The sequence below is a fragment of the Larus michahellis genome, chromosome 8 (genome assembly GCF_964199755.1).
Source record: "Larus michahellis chromosome 8, bLarMic1.1, whole genome shotgun sequence".
NCBI classification, from domain to species: domain Eukaryota; kingdom Metazoa; phylum Chordata; class Aves; order Charadriiformes; family Laridae; genus Larus; species Larus michahellis.
This window is the reverse complement of record NC_133903.1, coordinates 24325322-24352491: the sequence shown is the minus strand read 5'-3', so window position 1 is coordinate 24352491 and position 27170 is coordinate 24325322. Positions and strand designations below refer to the sequence as shown.

The window sequence follows — 27170 nt, the reverse complement described above, 5'->3', positions numbered from 1 at the left end:
CGCCTACCTCCGAGACATTAATCCTCTTCCCAGCGTTTCTTGGCTTCAAACCACCTGATCCAGCTCAAACACACGGGCCCAGGTTTTGCATAGAGCCGGCAAAATAACCCCCTGCCTCCACTGAAAATGTACACTTGTTCCTTCAGCGTCCTTATTATTAATTGCTATAAAACTTAATTTTATTCATCGTTTGTTATGCCTCAAAATTGGATGGGAAAAAAATTCAAATTAAGTGAAGTGAAAAGATTTCAGAGATGGTACAGAAGGCTCCTGAAGGAGCTGAAGAAAACTCTCCGGAGACTCGGAACGCAGCGCTAACCCAACCTGAAAGAAAGAAGATCTTAAGACAAAGAATTCTTGCCAAATTGATCCTTTAATTATAACATTAGTCGTTTCTTTCAAAGGCTTAATGCAAGAGCTGGGGGTGGGGGGCAGAAAAGACTCAAAGGGAGAAAAGACTTAACATCACCAGGATGAGTGGAAGCAATTAGGAGGATTTAAATTACTCTCTTGTTTGGTACAAGGCAGATGGATTTCATTTTTCTTGCCATCGTGCTCAATTTCTTGCTCTGCCAGCAGCTTCCAGAGGTCTTCTCCTCGGCAGACCCAAGGACCCAGCCTTCTCAGGTTGGCCAGCATCCCGTTCCACTCTGCACCCACCCAGCCATTGCTGCGGACCAGGAGTTCCAGTGATGACAGCAGCTTTGTCACCCTGGAAAGGGGCTGGAAGTACAAGACTGGATAGGGGAAAGGAGTCCACCAGGGCTACAGGTCTACCTCAACAGGAGGACAGATGCTGCAATGCATGGAAGAGGGCTTTACTGCAGGGGCTGAGGAAAAGGAGATAGAAGAGCCAAAAGACAGCCTGTCTGGTATCAGAAACCCTGCACGAGTCCTCAGCGTTATACCTCCAAGCATGGCTTATTTTTTATATTCACTCTTTCATCTTCTTGCTCCCAGCGACAAGCTAGTCGTAAGCCATCTTCTTGCCAGGAAGGGCAAAGCAGGCAGGACCCCTGCGGTGGCTAGGACAGGTGAGCTGTGGTCATTACCGGGACGGCATTACTGCTGCCGTGGCACCGTGCACGCCACAGGCAGTGGGGACAGGCCAGCATGGCTCTCACCCGGTCTCTGCTGCTCTTGGAGATGCAGCACGAACGCACAAATCCAAATTGTTTCCCACGAGAAAAAAACGAACAAAAAAGCCCAGAACATTTCATGCCCGCAAAGAAGGGAGAGAGCAGATCTTTGCAAATTGCCGGGATGGGGCACATGCAAGCTTTTGCCATCCCCCTGACTCAAAGCCAACCGACCACAGGACACTGCGCACAACAGGCCATCAGCTGGAGGGTGGGAAGGGGTCCCATCCACCCCTCCTACCCATCCCACAGCAGAGATGGCTGCAGCAGGCGATTCCCTCTCTGCGCTGCAGCCGTTCTCCTTGGGAAGATGTGCAGAGCTGCAGGTGCATCCTGCCCCACCACGGCAGGGTGCTGGATGACACCAACCTCGGGACACAGGATGGCAGCAGGCAACGCTTGATAGGAGTCTCGGGATCTTCCCAGGCTCCCAAATCCACCGGCTGCCACGTGGCAGAAAACATGGCATTTCAGCTGATGCTCCATCCTCGCTCGCTCCCACTGACTCTCTTCTGCCAGGATTATTTCGGTAGCTTGTGTAGCTTTAAAAGCTGAGCAGTCACATCTCCTTGGGCTTCATACCTGCAAAATGCTCTCAAAGAGGAACAGGGCCAACTGGTTGTGTTTTTTTTTTCCCCTTCCTGCTTTCAGTTGGAATTAATTGATCCGTAATTGCACCCGTAGAGGGGGAAAGTTAATAGACACAGTAATAAACGCCAAAGCCCCAGAAGAACTGGCTCTCCAAGTCCCTGCCTGGAGCGACTCCATCTCCTCTTAATAGCGTTGCATGCAATTCCAGTGCATGCGTGCGTGTTAGTATTTAGAGAGAAAAAAAATCGAGGAGCCTCAGTGTGATGGAAATCATTTCTTTTCCTCTCCCACATACTTTGTGCTTAGGAGCAGATGGATCCAGGCTGTTTACATCACGGAGGTCATGCCTCAGCTTAACAGTTGGGGAACTGACTGTTGGGGGAGATGCGCATCGCAACCAGAAGATTGCTAAATCTGGGCTCTGGCAAACTTCTGATGGTGGCAAGTTAAACATACAAATGTCCTCCTGCAGCCTCTTCGCGTTCAGGACCAGCCTCGGGTCTTTGATTGTTTCCCCAAAGAAAACCCCTGCTGAGATGAAGCGAGGGCAGAGAGGCAGCTCTGCAGCAGCTCACGAGCGTGAACTTCAAGAACAAGGCTGGAAATCCCAACAGGACTTCGTTATTTGCCAGTGCAGACGGTGCAGTTTGCCAGCAACGTGTGTCCAGGTTTCCACAAGCGGGGTCCTCGCCGCTGCACCTGAGTTAACAGAGCGACGGCGATTTCAGCTAGCCGGGCATGTCTGCCTGTCTTCCCCAAATCAGCGCCGTAATGCCAGGGAAAGGTCTCCTTCGCGTGGAGTTGTTTCCATGGAGCTCATCCCCGGAGTGCCCCTCTGCTCCCAGCTCAGCCCAACCGCAGGGCGTGCGGGGGGGGATCCAGCCAGACCCCGGCTGCTCCTCCAGCGCAGAGGCTGGGGCGATGGAAAGGTCACCCTTCCCCTCCTGCAGCAGAGCTGAGTGCTCTCTCCCAGCACGAGAGGATTGCGAGAAGTGTTAAAAAAAACAATAAAAACTAAGCCAGCAAAGCGAGGAACGAAGCCCTCCTTCTTGCATTCAAGGACAGGCATTGTTTGCGTGCAGAAGTACCTCCTCCCGCCCTGCGCCGCACCCCTCCATGGCTCCGGCAGCAGCTTTGGCAAGAGGATGCTTCGCCACCATCAGGGTACTGCATCCCCCGAGCCACAGGGGAAGCCTGTGGCCGTGGCCAGGCAGGAGGGCACAGGCGGTGGCCTTGCCGTTGGGTGGCAAAGCCCAGCTTGCCACCTCCGCTCACCTCGCCCAGCCCTCCAGGGAGCTGAGCAGTCATGCTTTTCCCTAGGTATCTGGCACGCCACGAGAGCATCTCCATTGCCAATTAGGCCACCCACCCACTTGCATCCTTCCCCAATACAAACCCTATTAGTGATAAACAAACAGTCGAAATGCCAGCCGGCGCCTGGGAAGAGCCCTAGACAACCGCATGCAATTCAGCGGGCACAGGAACAGCTGCCTCGGCACAGTCCTGGTGCAGGCAAGCACCGAGCATAGACCAGGGCACGGGTCGGGCATCCCACCAGCCACCGTGTGGTCCTCTAGCTGGTGGATGGCTTTCAGGACAGAGAAGTGCCACCTTGCTGCGTCCCGAGGCTGCTTTCAGCATCATACCAGCACCAAAAGCGTCGGTGTCCACACAACACGCTACATTGACACACTTCAATGCTGCAAGAAGAGGCTTTTCCAGCTGCCTGGCCCCGAGCTTCCCAACTTCCCTTCTCTGGGCTTTCGTAGGAAAGCTCCCGCTTGACACTGACACCCTTGTTGGTCTTTGCTCAAATCCCCAAGCTGGATGTGGCACAAGAAACGCAAAAGCCACCCAACGCTGCTTGGGTGTCTTCATCCTCCATAAGAGCTGGCTCCCTGCAAGGCAGCATGAAGCCCTTCCTGCAGTCTGGCCCCAGAGCCCCTGGATTCAGTCAGATCCCAGAGCGGGAGCTGGGGAAATTCAACCCACCAACGGACCCCAAAGCCCAGCGTGCTTCTCCAGAAGCACTCCTAAAACCACCACCATCACACCTCACTTAGGATAGTGACAGATATGACCAGGGCCAGTCTCTACGCTGATCCCTGCATCTAAAGGCTTTCCAGCTGGCCAAACCAGTGCTACAGTGTCACTTTTTAGTGGGCACTTAGGGAAAAATTACCTGCAGCAAGGGCAGAAGAGCCCACATCTCCCTCCCAGTGCAGGAGAGGGCATGCTCTCCCCATGCACCAACCCCTGCCAGCGGTTGAGGATGGGCTGATGCAACCGCAGTTCATCGTCATGGAGACAAGAAGCCTTTTTCTCTCCAAACCCAGCTTAATGGCTTGGATTAAAACCTTCTTTCCCCTGGGAAGAGCAGAACAGGGACAGTTGTCTTGTCCCCATGTCCCTGCTTTGTCCGCGTATGTCCCAGGCCCCCCCCACCCTCACCAGTGTGTATCCGCCACTGGCGCCAGGCACACCCTCCCAGCCACAGTCCAGACAGAGTGGAGGCGCCCCACATGAGCCCCAAACCCAGCCCAACCCGCACCCACCACACTCCATCAGCCAGCAAACGCACACCCCACTACAAATGCATTCCGGACTCAAACACATTTCCATAAGCATCCCCCTGCGACCATGTCTCTCCCCTCCAGCGGGTCCCAAGCAGACAGAAGATCACCACTGACCATTTCTCACAGGTGACCAAAACCACAAGCTCTTCAGCAAGGAGAAACAACGCGAAAGCATCTTCAAGGCCGCCCCTTTCCCAGCTCCCCGGGGAGCCAAGGAGCTAAGGAGATCTGGGGAGCGATCCCTTGCTGTGGGGCACGCAAGCGTGGAGGGGATGGTGGGAACCAGCTACTGGTGTCCTGGAGGACACAGCAGCACCAGGGGCCAACCTCAGGGCTCAGAGACACGCGATGGGCACGGCCCAGAGGGGAAGGACGGACGGCATCTCGCTTACCCCGACAGCACTCCCAGGACAAGGTTGAGCACAAAGAAGGATCCAATGATGATGAGGGGGATGAAGTACAGCCAGTTCCACGTGGCTCCTAAGGCATCATTGGTCTGGAGGGGAAAGAAAAAAAAACACGTGTGACGTTATCTTCAACACCTAGCACCCGGGGCAGAGGGAGAGGGTGTTAGTTTCTCCCTCCGCGCTGACCACACCAGGCTCCTTGGGGTGATGTGGCCATGCCTCCCGAGCCTCGATGGGCACGGGGCACTGCCTGTACAGGCATGCCCACAGGCAGTGCCCTGATGCCCTTCGGCATCCTGCCCCAGTCATGCTCCCCTCCACAGTCTCCAGCCCTCATCGGGCTGGACCACTCTCCTCTGCCTCCTCCTACCACCCCTGCAGGGACGCAGGGGCTGTAAGACAGTCTCTCAGTGGTGGGCAAGCAGAGGTCCAGGGACGAGCAGCCCAAAATCGCGGTGCTGAGGGCGCGGGGACCACCCTGAGCGTGCCTCCCCCAGCGGCTTGATTCGGTGCTGCCCTGCACATCCCACCCAGACAGGGCGAAGCAGCCCCGCAGCGGCAGCGCTGGCCGAGCACAGCGCTGGTTAAAAGGGAAAGATTTATAAGGTTCCTTAGGGCCAGGGAGGCTGGTGGATAAAGAAGAGGCGGCCAATGCTTGTCCTTCTGTGTCCAGGGGGAAAAGAGCTGGTGAGGACAAGCCCCACGCCTTCACATGAGCATTTTGTTGATGGCATCATCGGTAATAAATCGCGGACACCCTCCCGTCCTGGGTGTGTTACCCCAACCCCAAGGCACTGAGAGCCAAGGGGAGCTCTAACCGCAGGGCCAAGCCCAACAGCTAAAAAGCCTGCCGGCAAACCCTCCTCTATACCTCCCAGACATTTATTCACTGAGGCTCTTAATAAAGCAGTGCCCCTCTGTACCTTGCAGCTGCTTCCCAGGCCCCATTTGTCCTCCGGTGTCAGGCACGGCGCACATGACGCCGGGCTGGAGGGTGATGCGGCAGAACGTGACTGTCTGGGGGAGGTGGTATCAATCTTGTTGCAATGAAAGGCTCTTTTCTCTCTCTTCCCCCCCTTCTCCCTGTGCTAATTAAGCCCTCATCTTCGTCTGAGTCATTGGCACCACATCTCCCGGTCAGCCGGTGCAGGAGACGAAATGAGGCTCTGCAAGGGGAGAAGCTCCTCTCCGACGAGGGAAGAGAAAGCCACCGCGCTGGAGTCTTCCTCTGGTGACCGAGATGTCAGCGGGAACCTCGGCTGGGCATCCCCACCACCCTGACGCCGAGCCCAAGGCAGGAAGGGCAATGCCGGCACATCCCGCTGCAGGCATCCACCACAGCACCAGGGAGGGCGATGCTGTGGGCAGAGACCCAAGCGCCGAGGAGAGCCTGGCACCCAGCAGCAATAACGCCTTTGAGGTTGGGAAAACCTGGAAAGTCTCAACACCCTCCTCCTTTGGCCCCGAGGAGACCACACATGTATTCTCAAGGTCCTGCACCTTTCAAGAGCCCCAGTCCACCACCAGCCCCATTCCTCGGGGCCGCGGGAGAAGCGAGAGCAGGGAGGTGGGAACGATGCATGGGAATCCTGTATAAGCAACGCTCATGACCGCCCTCCAGAGACACGCAGGCCACCGTGGTTCTGCTCCAACAGCACCATTTGCCATGGCATCAGTTTTCAAGGCATCATGCAACTCCTCGGCCTGAACATGACTGGGCTTCAGCTCCCTGCCAAAGATGCCACTGGGTACCTGCCACCCGTGCCAGGGATCGCTCGCCTTCGAAACTGGCTCCTGCCCAAAAATCATGGGCTTTCCCCAAGGTCCTTGGCACAGGGCACGCAAAACAGATGAGCTCCTTTCCTACAGGTGAAGGAGACATCTTCCCCCATGGCTGGCCATCGCCACCCCTCCTTTGGCCTTCTCCCCTCCAATGATGCGCGGCAGGAGATGGAGTGGGAGACGGGGATGAGATGATGGAGCAGAGGGCAGTTTCCCTGGGGTCATCAGCCGGTGATACCAGCAGCAGCACCCAGAGCACCTCTTCCTGCTGCAGTTTGTGGCCATGGCCAGAGCTGGTGGCACCAGAAACCCACAGCTGGGAAAGCTGAGGCAGGAGCTCGGCAGGGCCCTGCCAGGACACCTCTACGTGCATTTGTGTACCCAGCTCCCACGGGGGTGGAGGTAAAGGGGATTGGGGAGATTTTAAGGGTTTTGGGGCGAGGTGGGGGGTTACGTGTCCAGCACTGCAGGGGCAGGGGTGGGGATGTGGAGCTGTGGCCACTGACCCCACATACCCAAGGACACACCAATGACCACACCATGCTCAGGAATGGTCCCAGCCACCCAGGACAATGCCAGCAGGGCCAGGGAACGGTCCTGCCCTGAGCAGCCACGCGGGTCCCCTGGCTGATGCTGGCTTTGCCAGGACCCTCCAGCCCCAAGATAAACTTTTCCACGGTGCATCCCGATGCTCTGTACCAAACCCGGGAGCGGGTGACGCCCAGCCAGGCTGCAGTGCCTCCAGCCAATGATCTACTTGGCCACCCCGACTGCCAAAGTTCGCCCTTCTATTCCCCAAGGAGCTGGAAGAGCTACTCCAGAGGGGCCCAGCTCAGGGGGGGACAAGGGGGCTTGTCTGGGAAACACAAGGGGCTTGGCATTTCACAGGCTCTGCATCTTCCACTGCTTCTCTAGCCCGTGGCAGAGAGCATGACCACAAAGCATCCATTGCGGGGGGGCATCAGCAGGCAGAACAGCATGCACGCCTGCACGTACGTCCCTACACAAATGAGTGGATGCATTCCCAACTCTCCACTCCCCAAAGCTGAAGCACATCTGCCGAGGAAACCAAAGGAACCGCCACACCTGGCTGCCTTTGCCTGAGAGAAAGACGCAGGCTGCCAGGGTCTCGCAGAGTTGCTGAGTCCAGACCCCCTCGTATCATGAAATCTCCCCTAGAGTTTTGTCAGCTTCACCTTAATTACGCTATTCCTAGCGGAAGGCTCCTCAAGCGGGTTCTCTAATGGCTGCTCTAATTTTCAACCTAAATTTATTTGTGGTCATTTTATATATGCCTCTGTTCTTTTACCAGCTTTTTTGGCTGAAATACTGTTTCCCATCCTGATGTATTTATAGATAGCTATCATGACCATCCCCGGGCTCTGCTTTCCTAGCCAAAGCAAGGTCCCTCTGGTTCTCTCTTGTATGACTGGCTCTCCCTCCCTATTTTATCTAGTAGCTCCTTCCCTTCTCTGGTCCAGGCTCAGTTTATCTTCCCTGGACACAGGAGACCCGAGTGAGAGATTCTGATGGGTCCCGCTCCATCCCTGCGTGATGCTACCGAGGCTTTGCCATCCTGCCTGCAAACCTCCCTGACTCCACGAGGGCACCGCGGTCACCCTGCGCTCACTCGCTCATCCCCTCTCCTCCTCCTCCACACCGCTAATTCCCAATCAGCAAGACCTGGGCTCCTAGGAGATATCTTTGCTGTTACTCAACAAGCACATGGCTTTCCATTTCTCACCGCATCCCACATCTCTTCCTCCAGCCTTCAAACTCCACCAGCCCGGGGTGGCAGCCTCTGTCCCCCCACCTCTGGGAAGCCGCCGATGCCGTAAACTGGAAGCAGGAAAGTCGATGACTCATCCCCGAGGAGCCTCGCCGGTCGCAGCCAGCCACTACGTCCCCTCACCACCACCCAGCACCATCCCGATGCTGCTCACTTCCCTGCCAGCCTTGCAGAGCTCCTTTTCTCCTTCCCCTCTTTTCCGCTTCGTTAACATTTTCCCATAGCAAAAGCTTTACTACAAAGAGCAGCTCTACACGCTTCCAGGTCTCCGATGCCAGGTTAGCCTGGAGTGACCTACCTTTGGCAAACCCATGATTCGTTTTCATTTTTTGCCTTCCAAACCTGTTCCGAAATGGCATGCGATTGAGGTCAGGCTTACAGTCCTATTCCTGCCTGCCTTACTTTTTTTCCCCTCCTCCCCCCGCTTTTAAATATAGGCATCGCATTCGCTATTCTCCAGTCAGATGGTGCCTCCCCCAACTCGATGGAGTTGTTAAAAATACTTGTTACCAGACCTGCCATTTCATGTGCCAGCTCCCTCCAAGCACGGGTAGGGGGGAAGCCATCCTAAACGCCGGGCTGATGGATCCGATGGTCTTGGCGTTTAGCTTGCACATCGGCAGCGCTCACGCCTGTGTCCTCAATTCCTGCTATCCAGCCCTTTGTGTTGCCTCTGTCTTGGCGTTGACCAGAAGGTGGGGTGAAATATCCATCCGTACCCAAAACTCCCTAGCCGTCGCTCCACCGTGCCTTGCTTCCATCCGCAGAGGTGAGGAACCACTCGCTGCCCCTTTCAGCGTCCTTCACGAGGTCCATGTCAGCGTGACTTTTGGCAGCTCCCATAGCACTTTCTAACTTTGGCACTAAGGTGCAGTTGTCTTGACTGAGCAGCCCCTTTTCCCATCCCTTTGGGGCATCGTTTGTTCTTAATATTCCTCCTTAGGCAGTGTTTATTGCCTTGGTCTGCTGTGCCTTCCCACCATTTTTTCCCCTTTGCTGAAGGTACCAGGAGGCCCTCAGGTACGGAGATCAGGGTAGACATAGGAAGTTCAATCACCAAGTTACATGAACGCTGTAACACCTTTAATGAAGAAATTCCTGTCTCCTGTCCCTGAAGACCAGGTCCCATCGCTCAGCCAAGCCCTTTGGGTAACGGAAGAGCTGCCTGATGGCTGACCTTTGCTGCTTCTTCCCTTCCCTTTAAGACAACCACCTTTTCGATACGCATCCCCACCAGCCTAAACCACCCGAGCTCTCCCACGGCCACCAGACTGAGAAATCACAGAATCACAGAATGGCCGGGGTTGGAAGGGTCACCAGAGCAGGGTCACCCAGAGCAGGTGGCACAGGATCGCATCCAGGTGGGTTTGGAATGTCTCCAGAGACAGAGACTCCACCACCTCTCTGGGCAGCCTGTGCTAGGGCTCTGCCACCCTCAAAGGAAAGAAGTTCCTCCTCATGTTGAGATGGAACTTCCTATGCTCAAGTTTGTGACCATTACCTCTTGTCCTGTCCCCAGGCACCACTGAGAAGAGCCTGGCCCCATCCTCCTGACACCCACCCTTTCAGTATTTATAAGCATGGATAAGATTCCCCCTCAGCCGTCTGTTTTCCAGACTGAAGAGACCCAAATCCCTCAGCCTTTCTTCATAAGAGAGGTGTTCCAGTCCCCTCATCATCTTGGTAGCCCTTTGCTGTCCCCTCTCCAGCAGTTCCCTGTCCCTCTTGAACCGGGGAGCCCAGAACTGGACACAGCACTCCAGGTGCGGCCTCACCAGGGCAGAGCAGAGGGGGAGGATGACTTCCCTCCACCTGCTGGCCACGCTCTTCTTGATGCCCCCCAGGATGCCCTTGGCCTTCTTGGCCACAAGGGCACATTGCTGGCTCATGGTCATCCTGTTGTCCACCAGGACTCCCAGGTCTCTTTCCACAGAGCTGCTCTCCAGCAGGTCACCCCCAACCTGTCCTGGTGCATGGGGTTATTCCTCCCCAGGTGCAGCACCCTGCACTTGCCCTTGTTGAATTTCATAAGGTTTCAGTGTTTGTTGCTGTCTCCAGGCATACTCGACACACAACCACAACCAAAGTGAGCTTGTCAGCGCAGACTCAGGAGCCACAGCTTCCCCAAGGGACTATGTGCCTAAGGGCGTTTCTCACGCCAAGGGGTCGGTGGAGACCCCCAGCCGGAGCTGAACCACCACACTCACATCTCAGACACAACCCATCCCGCCGCCAGCAAAGCCTATAAATGACACCACCAAGGAGTGGGAGCAGGACCCTCATGGGGGAACGGAGCCAGCATGGCGGGTCCCCACCCAGCAAAGGAGCCCCCGCCGGCTCCTGCTTCTCAACCCCCAGCATGGCGTTATTCTTTCAGCAGCTCTTGCATTGTTTTGTGCCTCTTCCCCCCACCCCCCACCCTTTTTTTTTTTTTTTTTTTTTTTTTTTTCCCCTCAAAGGGCGGGAAAAGGCGCGGGGAGCTGCAAAAGCAGGTCTCACTCGGGGGGCCAGAAATCTAAAGAAATCTAAATATATACCCAAGTCGAATGCAAAGCACAAGCTCGCAGCCCACACGTACCCTCCCTCAGGCTGCGCTCACATGGGAAACTTTAGGATTTCTTTGCTATAGGGGAAGGGAGGTGACGGGGGGGGAACCCACAAAAGAAGCCCACAAATTCAGTCTCTCCTACCTAAAAATAAACAGAAAGCGAGTTCTGCCTGTGTGAGGCTCTTTTAACGGCCACTCATGGCCCACCAGCTCGGGGAGGGGAACTGGGGACTGCGGCTGCGGGCAACCCACTCATTTGGGGAGCAGCAGGACATGGGGAGCCACCAGACTTCATTCACATGGTGATGTGCCTTCGTTGACTCTCCGGTGTCTAGTCACAGGGCTGGGCTCCCGCTTTAGGCTTTCCCTGGAGAGGAGGGGAGATTTACGCCCCTTTCCCAGCAGGAGACGCGTCCTGAAACCCTCCACGGCCATCTTGGCCAACATCAACCGCCCGCGCTGATGCCCCATAGGCAGCCGAGCCCCCTGTCAAAATCCATCTGCATTAGGAGAGAGCCTCTGTGGTTTCTGTTTGAACCCAGACCAAAACGGCACGTAATTAGATTGGGATAATACACATTCATTACTGCAACCAACTGGCCGTGACGTGCTTGGGGGATACGGCAGCGCTGTGCTACAGGGCTGGGGGGGGAGAAAAATCCACGGGACCTCCAGCAGCACGGGTGGCCCCATCCTGCTCTCGTTGAGGTCCTCTGCCAAGGATCTCCCACCCAATGGAGCGCTTCCACAGGGACCTGTGGCTTTGCCTGCATTGCAGGCAGGCTTTAATGGGCAGGGAACAGGGTGACCAAACTGTCCCAGCGCCGCAGCCAGGCAGGAGAGATCCGCCTGTCCCCCGCAGCTGCAATCCCAGCGAGGGGACATGGGGATGGTGGAGAAAGCCAGGATCTCAGGAGGCTTTTGCCTGCCTTCCCCAGCACCTCCTGCCCGGCACAGGGGCAGAGCAGACCTGCAGGGACAGCGGGTGAGAACACACCCACGGCTCCCATGATTCGTATGCCAAATCCTCGGCTTGGCCGCTCCCGACGGGCTTTGCCTGGTGATGATGCACACCACGCTGCCACCAGGGCTGACGCCATTCCCCCAGCATCGCCTCTGTGCTCCCCAACCTGATTCTCCCTGCAAACCACAGCTGCATCCAGCTGAGAAACACACGCCGGCCAGCAGGAACGGCCTCAAAATCTCCATACCGCAGCAAAAAGGCGGGGGGGGGAAATAAAAAAATTTTTAAAAATACCTTATAGCAGATTCCCTGGCCTAACCGGTTCCCTCAAGACCTTGACACCCGCTGCTGCTCTCCCCAGCACAGTAACAGATCTCTTTCTTCCCTTTAATAGCGGTAATTTGATCTCCTGCATGCAGGGCCATGCTTCACTCCCCGCCAGCCCTGCCTGGTATCCATCAGTGACCCCGGCGCTGGACAAGATCTGAATGAAAATGCTTTGCTTTCCCAAATCAGGTTAATGAGGAAATTGGTACATTTCCTTTGCAGGGCCCGGGCTGGCCCGAGGCGGGACGTATCCTTGCCACGGCCCCGCGGTGGGGGTCTCCGGGCAGGGTGGGCATCTCCTGCCCGATGTCCTGCCTGCAGCGCTGCCTTTCCCAGTCCCCTGGGATGCTCCGGAGGCAGGCAGGGGTCCCTGCAGAGTGCTGCACGGAGCTCAGCAAAGCCCTTCAGCACACCGACACGCTCGTGTCTGTGCAAGGAAGGGAAAGGAATGGGGAGACAGGGAAAAAAAGCTGATAATATTTCATTTTTCTGTTTTCGAAGTGGAATGCAAAAAAAAAAAAAAAAGAAAAAAAAAAGCATTGCTAGAAGCGCTACTAAAAATCAAGTGTTTTCAAAATATATCGAATGGGCATGGAGATCAATTTTTGTTCCGTTCTCCTCCAACCTACTGAGAAATGGCACCCAAGTGCCCCAGCAGACCCTGTCCCCACGCACCTTCCCCTCCTCCTCCTCTCCCCCCAGCCATCCCTCGCTGCGACCCCTCAGTTGCCCCCACCTCTGCTCCTGAGCTCCCACCTTCCCCCTGTCCGGACCCCTCCTGCGTCTTCCCCCAGCCCCACCTGAGGGCAACCCCTTAACTGGTGCGTGAACTGGTGCCCACAGCGTGAACTTCTCCCGACGGAGTATTTGCAAAGCTCCCCAGCCTTCCTTAGACCCAGCGCTTGGCTAAGGCAGCGCCGGCATTCCCAGTGCACATCCTCAGCATGGAGCTCGGACACGTGCCAGCGCCTCTGCCTCTCCGGCTGGACCCGGGGCCTGCGTGCTGCGGTGGGGCACGGTTTTTCATGGGATCAGCTTTTGGGGTGTTTTGTTGTTTTTTTTGCCAATGGGGCTTGGCGATTGCCAGGCTGGATCCCTGCTTTGTTTCGAGCACGCCGCAAGCAGCGCGGGCTCCGTGATTTGTTTCCTAGATGCAGGAACGTGCCCAGCTCTGGCTGTGATGCTCTGGGACAACAGAGCCATGCGCGACCTTGCTCGGGGACACCAATTCACCCCCAATACCCCCACACAGCACAGCAGCATATGCACCACCACAGAGGCGCGGAAACAGCTTTGCAGAGCCTCATGGGCGCAATTTCCAGCGTCAAATAAGGAAATGACAGGTCCTGGGCTTAAGAAAGATGAGCAACGAGGGACGAGGCAGCACCGAGATCCCTTGCCATCTCCCCTCCTCGAGCCCGGAGTTGTTCGGCAGCATGGAGCATGGGTGCCGGAGCATTGGTGCTGGAGCATCGGTGCCTCCGCCAGCCCCTCGGCTCCTCCACTCCTGCCGGCAGACGGTCTAGGAACAAGACTTTCCCGCGCGGGCAGGGAGGAGGGAGTGGGCAGGGAGCTTTTGATAGAACATGCCGGCAAAGCTGGGGATCCAGCAGACACAGTTTGTTTCTTGCTGTGTCATTTCAGCGCGCGCACACACACACACACATATATATATACAACAGAGGGAAAAGGGAGAGAGGGGAAGGAAAAAAAAAAGGCAGGAACATTTGCCAAGCTGGCGAGGGTCTGGCTTTGCTGAGCGTGGAGAAAGAACTGTTTACTTCCAAAGGGAGAAAAGGGTAAAGCAGGCTGGCTGGTGCACAACGTGCCTGTCGGGATCAGGCTCCATCACCCAGCACGCGAGCTGCTGGCTCGGCCACCAAAAGGAGCCATTTGGGGAAAAAAACCAGCTTTCGCTAAAAGTTAGGAAGGTTTTAAACCTTCCAGGTGGAACTTGAAGTCTCCTCTCTGAAGTCCTCGCTCACTTTAAACACACTTAAAATCACTCCGTGTTTCACGTTTCAGAGGAAGAAGCAGGAAGGGGCTCTGCCCTGCGGTGCCACCAGTGGCCGGGGACTTTTTGGCAGTCCCTGTCCCCCCCACAGCACACCTGGCTTCGCCCGCATGGCCGGGAGCCGCCAGGAATAGCTGCAGAAGCATTAAGATCCGCGCTTGCTACCGAGCTGCTAAGAGCACTGGGTGTTGATTAAATTTTCATACCTCCCCGACAGGATATTTTTTTGGTGTTGCATTTAAATTTAAAACACACACAAGAAGGAACTCCTTTTTTCCCCTTTGCAAGCATTCCAGCTCGAGAGCCCGGCATGGTCCCAGGGCACAGAGGGCTAAAAAGCCAAATGGTTTTTCCCTTTTGCCATCCCTCCCATCCCCTTCTGCTCTCCAGCCTCTCTCCCTCCTCCTCCTCCTCCTCTCCCTGGACACCAGCCCTAGCCAGCTTTTTGCTGGGAGACACCGTCACCCATCATGCTCCCAGCTTCATCCTCCACAGTGCCCCACCAAGGAGGAGCAGGGCAGGCTCAGCCTGCGACCGTGGGACCACTGCTGTACTGAGCTCCTCCAGTGCTCTGCCCATCACTGTGGTGTCATGGCAGGTGCTGTTTTGGGGGGGGTGTCTTTTCACCACTGGCCCTCACTTGCAGAGTCCCTGCGACCCTTGGGATGTGGCCAGCACCGCTGCAGCTCTCACCTTGGGAGCAGGGACCCCAGGGGACAGGCGCTGATGTCCAAAGGAGCTTCAGCAGCTCCTGGAAGCACCAGGGCTCAAGGAGGTTTCCCAGCGCAGCTCCTGGTCCAAGCAAAACCCAACAGGAGCAAACTCCTCTCTGGCCTAGTCATTAATTTCGCTGGCCCCTGGCTGCCCCACACAGAGCCAGGCATTGCCCTCGCTGGCCAAAAGGCAAGAGGAGAAACACACCCAGACCTGAACGATGCTCAGGTCCCGCTCAGGCATGGGTGCTTTGGGGAGAGCGGCTGAGCAATGAGCATCCCAAGGGACGACAGTGACACCCCAGGAATTTATACCAGCAAACAATGAGCAATTTTGTATACACACACACACATAGAAAAATAACTGCTTTGCAGCACGTTCCTCCCCTGAGCCCCTCCAAGGCCACTCGAATAGAGCTGCTGGGGAGCTGGCTGAGAGCAGGACCTTCCACCCATCTCCAATCCATGTGCTCCAGCACAGCCAGTGATTTAACACACCTCCCTTCCCCAGGAAACCCCAAATCAGACTCCGTTTCCAAAAAAAAAGGATGGACGTTTCAACCATATTTGAAAACCAGGCTCCAGCAGAAGACCTCAGGTCGGGTGCTTCATGGTCAAAACCGGCCTGAGGCAACTTTGGAAAACCCAGCGCCGCACTCAGCAGCCCCAAATGCTGACACCTGAGCCTGGCGAGATTCCTCTCATGCGTGTTGAGGGTCACCTCGGTCCCTTTTTCACCCCATCTTTAGAGGAGACCCCCAAAGGCCGGGGCAGCCCCGGTCCCCAGCCGTCCTCCCCGCATATCCTCCTGGCTGCGGCCCCTCGGGCTTGCGGGAAGCACGTGGCGGCTGAGTCACACTTGCTGCAAACCCCCTTCCTTGCGGCAGCAGCTCAGCGTTTCACAGCCGTTCCTGCGGGTGTTAAAGTCTCTCCGCCACTGCTCTCTGCACGCAGGGCTCATGCTTCGCACCTAAGGAGTTCGTTCGCAACCGGCGGGCGGTTGGCAGGCGGACGCTTGGCTCCGCACAGGGGCTGCGAGACCCGCACACCCCATCTCCCCCCCACGGCTACGGCGCACACAGATCTGCCCACAACCACTGCCTTTCCGTCGGTGTTTTGGAAGCCACTGAGGACTTGATTCTCTTCCCACCCCTCCCCAAAAAAAAAAAGCTCTCCTCCTGCTGCAAAAGCACCCAGAAGGCTCCCAGCACGCAGCCCTGGCATCTCCTAAGGCTCCCTGTAACTTTTTGCCCTCCTGCTTCCCTGCAGTCCTAATCCCTTGTGCCACAAGATGGCTTTTGGGTTTATAGCAGGCAACTGTGGCACACTAGGTCCCGTTAGGACTCGCCATGCGTTCTTAATTAGCAGTACGGATGCTCTTCCAGCACTGCTTTAATGCCTGTGCTTAGGAAGCAAACGTTTGTAGCCGTGGTTGCTAATAGCCACAGCCCTGTGCAAAGCCAAGCTGGCTCTTTACATGCAGCTTGGTGATCACAGCTGTGCAGACACTCCTGCCTCTCTGCCGGTTGCTCCGACGTTCGGGACTTCACTAGGACCACAATATTAGGATCACGAGTTCAACCTGACATCCAGAGCCATGCAGGGAAACAAGGCTTTCCCTGCACAGCAGGCTCTGGCTCTCTGCACCGGCCGTGCTGCATTTGCAAAGCGCTTGGAGCCTCTCCCAGGGGGTGCCCCGTACCCCGGCTTGTTCCTCTGGTCCCCTGCAACCACGTGCACCCTCAGCAACCGCCTGCAACTACCACCACTTGCACCTCGTGGCAGCCTCAGTCCCCCCATGAGCAACACCGGCAGGAGGTGCAAGCAGCCCTGGCTCCCCTGCCTGCACCCATCCACCATCCCATCGCTCCCACAGCTCCAAACAGCACCTTTTCTCCAAGCTCTTGTGTTTTCATTTGTCCTGGACTATCTAATTCCCGACCGGCGGCTGCGGTTCCTGTGCCGCTTGGCTTGTGTTGCCTGCTCCGGCAGCTCGGGAGAGCACAGAGCCGTCTTCCAGGTGAGGGATCCAGCCGGGACAGGCAGGGCTGACCCCTCTTCCCCGCAGAGCCCACCAGCCCAGCCCACGGCCCCGGCACGTGTTTGCCACGAGTGTGTTTTTCTTCCCATCTCAGCTCCCGGCAGCGTGGGGGAAGAAGAGGAGAGTGGCAGCTCCTGGCAAGCCAGGCTCCTCCTCACTACCTGCAAGCACAGCGGCGGAGCGCTTCCAAATGGGAAAACAAATAAACAGTCTTGGTGAAATAAATACAGCCTCTCGAGTCGGCGTTTCAAAGGAAATCACGATCTCAAACTCCTCTCTTGTTTGCTCCCTAGGACCTGGGGATCCGGGCTGAGCATCTGGTTGGACTCGATGAGCTTTAAAGGTCTTTTCCAACCTAAACAATTCTATCCGAAGCCACCAGCGCCACTGAGCAGCACTGCGCGGGCAGCCCCGGTGCTCAGCACCCCATGGCATGGCCCTGCCTTCATCCCCACCCCTCCGCCCAGGACCCAGCATCGCTGTTTAATGACAAAATCGCAACCCGGCCCCTGACCCATGATGGCACACCGGCAGAGAATTAGGCCAGCGAGCCTCTTTGCCAGCATCATTTTTCCCTCTGGTCCCTACAGAAACCAGGTTTGGTCTCAAGCCATCCCAGGGAAGGGGCACCCGCTCCAGTATAAAAAAGCAAATTATTCCTTAGCCCCTGTTTTGGATGGCAGAGACAACCAGAGGACCCACAAAGCAAAAATCCCCCTCTAAAAGAAATTAAAGTCCTTCAGGCTTCCAGGGACAGGAGCTGGAAAAGCTGTAACACCCCACAGTTTAAGGCTTTTTCTCTTTTTTTTTTTAGCCTATAGTGTGTTTTCTAGCAAGAAAGACAGCATTGCACGCAGGCAAGGCTGATAAAAACAAGGAGAAAGGCAAGCACACATCCGTGAAACGACGCAGGTGGAAAGCACCACCAGGCCAATTAGCTTTTTGTGAAGCTAGCCATGAATTCCAGGAGCCCCGCTTCCGGACCCGGCAAAATTGGGGAAAAACGGATCTTAAAAATCACGATACGGTTTACGCAGGGGAATTGGGTAGTCGAGCCATTTTCTGGAGAGATAGCTCAAGTGGTTTTCTTGCCATCCCCACCTCCTCTGCAAGGCTGCGGCGTTAACCTGCAAGGACGCAGCCTCCCACCGCTGTACTCCGGTGGGAAAGCGGACAGTCCCCCACCGACCTACCCAAACCCGAGGCATGGGCTGGGCAACGTCCACGCTGGTTAGCAGCGGGATCCTGCTCTGCTTTGCTTCTCCGAACGATGAAGGTGATGGCAGAGCATCCCAGTGGCTTTCTACCCCTGCCCAGCCCTCCTCCAGCACCCCCTGGGGACCACGCTCCCCGTATGTACGCCTCATTTTTCTATTTAAAATAAATAAAAATAATAAAAAAAAAGGGGGGGGGCAGAAGCCCATTTTGCTGCCTCCGGGCAGCAAAAGGACTGAGCACCCATATCCTTTGCGAGCTAGAGGTACCCTGTGAGGCAGCCCGTGTCCCTGGGGAGGGCGGGAGGTGCAGCCCGGCAGTGCTGGGAACAGTGTCCATCCCTCGCCGCCTCCCAGAGTGAATCAGCAGCATTTTACCATACCAAGGCCCCAATCCTCATTCAATTAAAAGCCAAAGAAGGTCCCTAATCCTTTCCATTATAGGTAAGTAATAGCCGGTTCCTTGCAGAGGAGCAGGAAAGGGAGGTACCTTATGGTCCCGGCCATTGGGGACACCGTGACAGAGCGCATCTGCCCGGCATTGCGACCGATGCTGGGAAGAGCACTCGGATACTGGGGCTGTGGCTCCTCAGGTGACCCAAAGAACCCTTGATTTAGCAGCTAGAGTGGTAAACAGGAGATGCCGCAGGGTCTGTCCTGCACAGCATGGTTATCGGCGCTCCCAACAGCATCTCCTACCCTTGCCCCCCAGTAAGATACAGATCAGCGTATCCCTCATATCAAATGGATCAGCTCCAGCCTTCCCAGCGAGGACACCCTAAACGGCAGGAGACCAGAATTTCTCGGGGAACTGCCGGTACAAACCCTCAAGGTCCATCAGACCGTAAATTGCCCGTCCATGCACCTCCCCGGCTCCTCGCGCACCGCAGCTCCCGCCCGGGGAGCGCTGCCGCTAATGGCTGCAGACGCCGAAGGACGGAGAGGAGGGGACATGGGGAGCACCGATGGAAGCAGCCCCTGGCTTTTGCAAAGAGACAATCGTTAATACGAGAGAGAAGGTGCAGGGCATGTCGCTGTGGTGCCAGGCGTGGGCTGCAGCACGGCGGCGTGAGCGGGCAGGACCTGCCCAGCCATGTTACAGGCAGGGGAACCGCACCGCCAGGCAGGAAAAGAAATCACCTTTCCCGCTATGCTCAATTATGCCCAGGCAATAAGCGTCGTCCTTAAGTCTCTAATCCCATCGATACACCAGAAGCAGCCAAGAAATGTTCTTTTTTTTTTTTTTTTTTTTTTCTTGGTCTGAACTCCCAGGTGATTCAATCCTGCCGAATTCCCCCACTGAAGCAGCAAAAGATCTTGACGCTGCCATCTCCTTTAGGATGAGGAAAACCAAATCCTCACGGCACGGTCAAGCCCTTGCCGTGAACTCTCCCCTTTCTACCCCAGTCTGGGTTTCATGGTCCATTTGCCCACCAGAAGGACCCTGGGAGGGACCGAGCGGGAGGGGGACCCCGACGCTGGCAGCACTGGTGTCTTCGCCTGGGGTTAAAACCCAGCCTTTCTGCTCACAGCAAAGGAACTCTCAAAGCACGTTTCCCCATCGCAAGCCATCCAATTTGCCTCCCGCAGGGCGATGCCACTCTGCAACTCTCCAGGCACTATGGGAACCAGGGTATAAAAACATTCCCGGTGCAATGACGCCAAAATTGATGCTGAAATTAGGCTGGGAACGGAACTGGCACGGTCGCTTCTAGCCCATAAACTAAAACGTACGTAATACCGCCAATTGCCCACGAAGATATCGCGCTTTGTGATCGCCTGTAGCTTTTTTCGTGCTTCCAGCTTTGCCCCCAAGTTGCTCCCTGGGCACCTCAAGGGCTCGGGCGTTGGCAAATTCAAGCTGCTGCAAACCACAGGAACCCCATCCCCTCCTTCATCAGCACCAACAAACATTTGCAGCATCAATATCAAAGATCTCAGCTCCCTGTCGGACACCGAAATCCTGCCCTTGCCCCAGGGAGGGGGGTCCAAGTCCAGCTCCAGGGCTTCTCAAGGCCACCACAGGGATGCAGGCACATCTGCCGCCTGGTCCGCAGGGAGAGCGGATGCAGAGTGCCCAGAAACCACGTCCACTCTTACAGAGCTGCCTTGGGGAGCGCAGGAGGAGAAGGAGGAGGGAAGGAAGGAAGGATGCCCCCCCGAGCGACAGCCCTCGAGCAGGAGGCTGACTGCAGCCCGTGCCCACAAGGTTTTGCTCTCTGCAGTGGGATGCACAGCCAGCCCAGGGATGGGGACCAAGCCCTTAGTGCTCCCTTTGCCCAGACACATGTAACACGCGCCTCTTTATCCCCCAGCTCCTGCCCAAAAGGGATCGACCGACCCCGTCACAAAGGAAACTCAGGATCTCGTTGGTTTCCAGTACATAAAAATACCGTCTCCGGCTCCCCATGCCCATGCCCAGCTGCCCAAAGGGACCCCGGAGCAGTGCTACTCACGTTGTACAGGACTGTGGTCCACCCTTCCATGGTGATGCACTGGAAGACGGTCAACACAGCAAAGAGGATGTTGTCAAACTGCGTGATCCCGTCGTTGGGACCGATCCACTCCCGGCATTCGTAGCCTGGGGGGCAACCCTGCACCCCGCATGGATGGGGGGGGTCCAGCTCCTCTAGTTCACCTGCGAGTGCACAGCAGAGAGCCAAAGGAGGCAAAGGTAAGAGAGGGGCAAGGCACTGGCGAGGCAAAGAGCCCGAACGCAGATGGGCTTGGGGCAGAGCAGGGGACCCCGCTGGGACCAGCCCTGGCTGCGCACAAACTGCTCCCGTAAGAAACCGGGATATCCTGACTGCAACCAGGTGATGCCTGGTGTGCACAAAGCAAAACGCAGGATCTTCCCACAATAGCAACGTGCGCTCGTCCTAGCTGTTTTCCACCCCTGGGATGCAAAGGGGGTGCAGAGCCCTTCTCCCCACCTGAATTGTTTGTGTAGCAGGCGCGGTGCAGCTTCCCGCTGTAGAACTCCAGGCCGATGATGGCAAACATGAGAATAGCAAAAAAGAGCAGCAAGCCAATCTGGAGGAGAGGCACCATGGCCTTCATGATGGATTTCAGCACAATCTGCAGACCTGGGAGGGGAAAGAAAGAGCGCAGCTCAGTACGGTGACGCAAACCCCCTGCCTGGAGCACGTCCATCCCACCTCTGGCAAGCGGAGGACAGTGAACAGAGAGGACGGACAGTCATCAGACAGATGTAGGAGGCCAGCACAGTCTAGAGCATCCCTTTGGGCAGCTCAGAGGAAAGCACTATCCCAGTGGGAGCAGGGAGGGCCAGGCTGCAGAGCAAGGCTCCAGGAGGGATGGTTTTTGGATCTGGTCCTCCCTCTGGTGTCCTCTCTGTCCTTGTGCCACCTGGACTTGGTGGGACATGGCCTGTACAGCTCTGTCCCCTCGGCACGGATCCAGCGCACCACCCAGCCAGTGCTCAGGACAGGAGGGATGGGAGGACCGGTGCCAGCAGCAGCCTAGTTTCTTTATTTATCCCCGTGCCGGCAGATGAAAAAAAAAAAAAGAAAACTCCCCTGAATAAACCTCAGTCCTGAAAGGATCCACCCACCGCCTTCTGGCCAGGGAAGCAGAGCCGCTGGTGGGCCCCGCGAGCCGCCGAGCTCAGGCTTGTACCAGCACAGTGCAGGCTGGGCGGGAGGAAATGCCACCCGGGGACACCAAACGCTGCCATCCTAGAGGCACCTCCCCTGCGGGCTATCCAAGGGCTGGCTGGGAAGACGGCATGTAAAATCCCCCCTCCATGAGGAGGTTTGTCTCCCTCTTCCCTGATTACACCCTACACCTCCAAAGCAGCACCCGGACTCCTCTCACTATGAAGGACACCAGGGACTGATAGGGACACACTGGGAGGAGGACCAGGAGCATCCAACTTACTGGGAATGCCTGAGACAAGCTTCAGAGGTCTGAGCACACGCACGGCCCGCAGAGTCCGCAGGTCCACGTGGGTGTTGAAGTGTGTCCCAGCGGTGGCAAGGATGCTGCGGGCAGAGAGGGAGAGAGCAGAGTTACAAAAGCAAAGCCCTCGGCCACCCCAGTGCCAAGAGCCATGTTCTCATGCCAGGCTGGGGGAAACCACGTGGAAGACCATGGCAGGTACAGAGATTCAATGCGTCCCACAGCCCGCATGCCAGTGAGCCCCGTTCCATGCTGGCACCAAAGCTCATGGGCCACTATGGTCAGACAAAGCCACCCAGGGGCCACCCAGCCCTGGCAGCCCCACGTCAATGCCCCATACACACACCAGGATGGCTGGGGACAGCCCCATGCCACAGTGCTGGCCATCACCCACGCCGTGCAATCGCACTCTGGGGTCTCAACACCGCCAACACCGTGCTCATCGTGGCTGAGTGGATTTAACCTCCCTTCCAGGCAGGTGGCACATGGACCAGAGATGGTGCCCCAGCAATGGGGGTCATTCCCCTGATGGTCACCCATGCTTCTCTGGCAGCACCTCCAGCCATCAGCTGCTCTGGCTTTTTCCACACATGGAGCTTCCTTAGAGTCCTACCTCTGGGATTGCCACGAAGGAGCCGAGAACCTTGCGTGCATTCAAAAATCTACAGTAATGAAAGTTTGATGACCTTGGAAGGCAACCGGCAGGCACGGGAAGGACTCCGGAGATTTTCTTTTAAAACACAAAGATTTTTTTCAAGCCCATCTCTGGAAAACAAACTGGGGCAGAAGGGAGCTGGCGCACACCAAGTCCAGTAGCGGAAATACTCGGGAGGACGGGGATGCTGCAGCTCGGGGATGCCGGCAGAGCTGCGGGAGCACAGACGGCGGTGCCGGAGCTCATGGCCTCCTCTCCCATCCCGGCTCGGTCCCCAGGTGCTGGGTGAGGAGGAGGAGGCGGGGGAACTGCAGCAGAGGAGCAGGGGATGGGAGAGGAGGGGATGGGGAGGAGAGCAGGACAGAGGGAGGCAGCAACCCCAGGGTTGTTTGCAGCAATCCAAAAACCGAGGGAAATTGGGTCATTGTTCCACTAATTCATCTAATTACAGGCCAGAGCAGCTCTCTGGCGCGCTGAGCAATTAGCACTCTTTCTCTCCCCCTCTCCCCGAGGTACGGCAGGTACCAACCTGCCCCTCCAGAAAGGCGGCTGGGTTTCCTAGGATACCCCGGCAGCAGAAATGCTCTCACATCAGCAAACCAGGTTGTTTCAACTCCTTTTCCGAGCCTCCTCTTCCTCCCTGCCCCAGCGCAAGCGGTCAGCTGCAAAGCCTGGCCCCGGCAGCAGATGGGATGTGACACCCCAGCATCACCCACAACTCCCCTCGTGTCAGGATGCTCATCCCTGATATATAGGTGGATCTTTTACCTTTGGTGGCACTTTCCCTTTCCCCCATCCCCCTTTGGCATGGTCCCCGTGCCCCAGCCCGTGTCCAACCCCCGCTACCCACAGGGCTGACGGGAGAGCAGAAAAGGGATTTAATTAAGTCAGGAGCACCCAGAGGCTGGGGAGAGCTGCGGTGTTAAATTGGTTGTAAGACCAAAATCAGTAAGTATGACAAAGCACGGCCACTCAGCAGCACGTGGGAGAGAGAAGAGCATGGGCACTTTCATCTCTTTCATGCCACCTGCCAGTGAGAGCAAATCCAGCGCTCCAAAGCAGAGGACATGCTGCACCCAATGCTGCTTTGGAGACCCCGAGACCCTCCTTCAGCTTTCGCTCCTCACGTCCCGATACCTGGTGTCCAACCAGCCTCCCAAAGGGACAGGGGAAAGGCACATGCAGCCCCTCCGCTGACTCCGGCCAGGGCTGAGCATCTCCAGGAGACCAGGGATGCTCCTGGGCTGGATGCGGGCTCCAGCCCTTGTGCCAAGGGTTCGCAGATGCAAGCCCAGCTGGAAGGATTCCGGCAGCAGAGCAGAATTGACAGCTCTCTCCCACCACCACAAAGCAGCATGAGCCACAGTCCCATACAACCAGGTCGAGCGACGGAGGTGGAGCCGTCACCACTCCCAGCCCCACCACACATCTCCTCCCCGGGGCAGGACCGTCACCGGCTGCCCGTTCCGGCGGAGGGGCGCAGAGCCGCCCTGGCTGCAAAGTCCTCCGCTAACCCAGATTTGTTTGAAGGGCTCGGGAGCCGTCGCGCCGAGCCTTCAGGCAAGGTTCAGGCGATTTCAGGGCACTACTTCCCAGCGCTCTAAATTAGCTGCTAAGAATGGGACTCCTCTGTGGCAAGGTGACATGCTCCTTGTCCTCGGCTGGGGGACAAGGGACATCACGAGCTCCCTTGGAAGGAGGTTTGGACAAGATCACCAGGGCAAGGGGGTCTCACTGGAGACACGTCTCCTGATCGACAACAAAAAGATGACCCAGAGCTACAAAATAGGTGCCTGCACGTCCTTTCGTGGGCACAGCCGCGGCTCCCAGACAAAGGCGAATCCACAGGCTGCTGGAGCTGCTCCTGGGAAACCCACCCATCCCAGAGCACCGAGGCATCCCAGCGTCTCTGAGCAGGGTCTGAACAGCCCTGGACCACCTTTAGACCAACTGAAGTGGCTGGAAAAAGCCAAACAAGCTTCCAGGCATGCAAGGATGGCTTCCGTCTGCCTTTCCCAAGCCCTTCAGTGGCTCTAAATCACAGACGTCACCTCTCCCTGACAGCCAGCCTTCGCTAGTACGCACAGACGCCACCACCACGTTACTGCTACTAATAAATTCAACGCTCAAAACACACCCTCCTGCTTCGGACTTCAGCATCTCACCTGTTAATTGCTTATTAACCCTTTAAGCATGCCCTTTTTTTTTTTAAAAAAAAAAAAAAAAAAAAGCAGAGAGCCACCCGTATCACCCGGCACGACCCATTTCTGATTTATTTATTGGCACACATTAGGGTTAGGGATTCTTAAACCCTTCAGGATGCACGGCGCAGAGGTGGGATTGGGGCTGTGACAGACCATTGTGCTGACACAGGGCGGCAGCTCCGGTATCTGTAGAACAATTTAAACCCTTTTCGAACACTTACAATATCCACGTCTGATGTGCTAATAATTATTCTTTATTTTTAGGCAAGGACCCAAACTAAAATTACATCTCACCATCCAAGTTATTTGAAAAAGCTGCCAGATTGGGCTATAAAAATCCCAATGAGCTCATGCTTTTCATCATATGTACTGGAGAAAAAAAGAAGAAGGGGGGGGGAAAGAAGTGAAGGCGTTTTTATAGGTCACCCAGGCAAAGGGGTTAGTTTTACTTCTTCACAGGAAAGGGGGAAGAGACTTCAGGTGGAGAGAAGAGCAGAGAGGAGCTATTGGAAGAATGCAAATGAGAGAGGAGGCAGGATGGGAAATATATGCTAATCCCCAAAGTATAATTGAATAGTGAGCAATCACCCACCGGCAGACAAAAACATGTTTTCGGGGGTGGGGGGGGGGGACGGGACGGGGACGACACGACGACCTCCAATGCTTTGGTGTTTGCAACCAGGATGATTATTTTATTTTCTTTCTTTACACGCCGCGGAGCGAAGGGCAAGCTCCCGCTGGGCTGCGCCGCACCTGCAGGCTGTGGGGCTGGTGGCTGTTGTTGGCGGAGCGATGCTCCAGCTCCCTCCCGGCAGCTGAGCAAAGCGCACGCCCTCGCCTCCAGCTGAAAACCTGCACCTATGGATTTCTTTTCCAGATGAGGAAGGGGGCCAAAAGTTAAAAAAAAAAAAAAAAAAAAAAAAAAGAGGAGAATAATCCCATTTAAAAATGACTGCTGTTTGGGACTTCGCAGAATACAGCGTGAGCGACGCTCGATGACCCTGCCCGTGCAAAAGCCCTTTTTACTACCACAGAGCCAGCGCCAAATTCAGGCACCGTCACACGCTACGGCACCCAGCGTGCCTCCGCTGCCCGTGCCAGGGGCCGCACATCGCACCCGCTCCCGTCCCCATCATCCCGTTGGGAGGCGTCACCAACAACCCTGAAAAGCCTCAGCCCTTGGGGACGGCGCACACAGCGCGGGGCACGCTGCAAAGGGCTTCGCCCCCGAGGACCCCAAGCAAACGCTGAACACCCGAACGGTCACCCCCAATTCATCCCCCACCCCCCCCCACCCCAAACTGAGCATCCCTCGACCGTTTCCGTCGGGAACCGCTGCAGAGGCGCATGCAGACAAGCCGTCCTAGCAAAGGGCAGCTCCAGAGTTTGCTGGGTGGAGGGAGCGATCGGCTGAGACAGACTAATCTCAGCTCAAAATCTGGGGCAGGGAGGGTGCTGGCTGGCTGGCTGATGCGCAAATTAATATTTATAATTAAGTGGAAAGGCCCCTGAAGGCTTGCACTGCCACCTGACTCTACGAGGGAGACTACTTCATAATTAATACACTGGTCAAACGGCTCACGGAAAGTAAGTTACCTGATGAATTTACCCCGTTCTTGCCCTTTTCTGCTGGGGAATCAACCCCTCCTCTCTCTGCAGACAGCATCATGAGTAGCGGGATGGACTCTAGGCTCTTGGGTCCAAACCCCGCTCCAGGCAGGGCCAGAGGGATGGGGTTGCCCACCCCGAGGATGCCCCACAGCAGAGTGCAGTGGTCCTGCCTTGGCCATGCCAAGGGACCAGGTCCGAGTCCTGCCCTTGGCACAGTTCAGAGCAACCTTAAAGCCTCCATCCTCTTCACTTTCTCTTTCTAGGTTTTGGGGCCGTGACACAAGCGGATTTGCACTGCTGCAAAGCTGCTGGTCCCGTCTTTCCAGGCGGCTTTGAGAGCCCTGAACTGGGCACCAATGACTCACTGCAAGGTGTGAGGAGGGTGAGCAGAAAATCTGCCATCACCAGCCTTCGACACGGGGTGGGGGGAGGACACAAAATGATCTCCCAAGGCCCCCTCTTCCTGGAGAAGCCCCCAGGATTTGGTGCATGAGGGAGCATCCCCTCCTGCTCCGCACCCTGTGAGCTGGACAAACCCTGCGCCTCCCTCCCGCCTCCGGCGCCTCTCGGCAGATGCAGGATTTAGCAGGGCGAGAAGATGCTGGTGAAACCGTTTGGGAAACGGGACCTGGTGGAAACCTAAAGTTGCTGCCAGGAGGCTGGAGAGCCGGCCC

General features: G+C 56.4%; 1 protein-coding gene across 1 annotated transcript in view; it reads right to left on the bottom strand.

Moving 5' to 3' along the window:
- CACNA1E (calcium voltage-gated channel subunit alpha1 E) overlaps positions 1-27170 on the bottom strand; it is a 144931-nt gene that overhangs the window by 55891 nt on the left and 61870 nt on the right. Inside the window, exons 6-9 of the mRNA XM_074599028.1 lie at positions 22006-22109; positions 21039-21191; positions 20562-20743; positions 4699-4802 (exon numbers count right to left, since the gene is read on the bottom strand). Coding sequence (XP_074455129.1) covers positions 4699-4802; positions 20562-20743; positions 21039-21191; positions 22006-22109 — 543 coding nt within the window. The remainder of the gene's footprint in view (positions 1-4698; positions 4803-20561; positions 20744-21038; positions 21192-22005; positions 22110-27170) is intronic.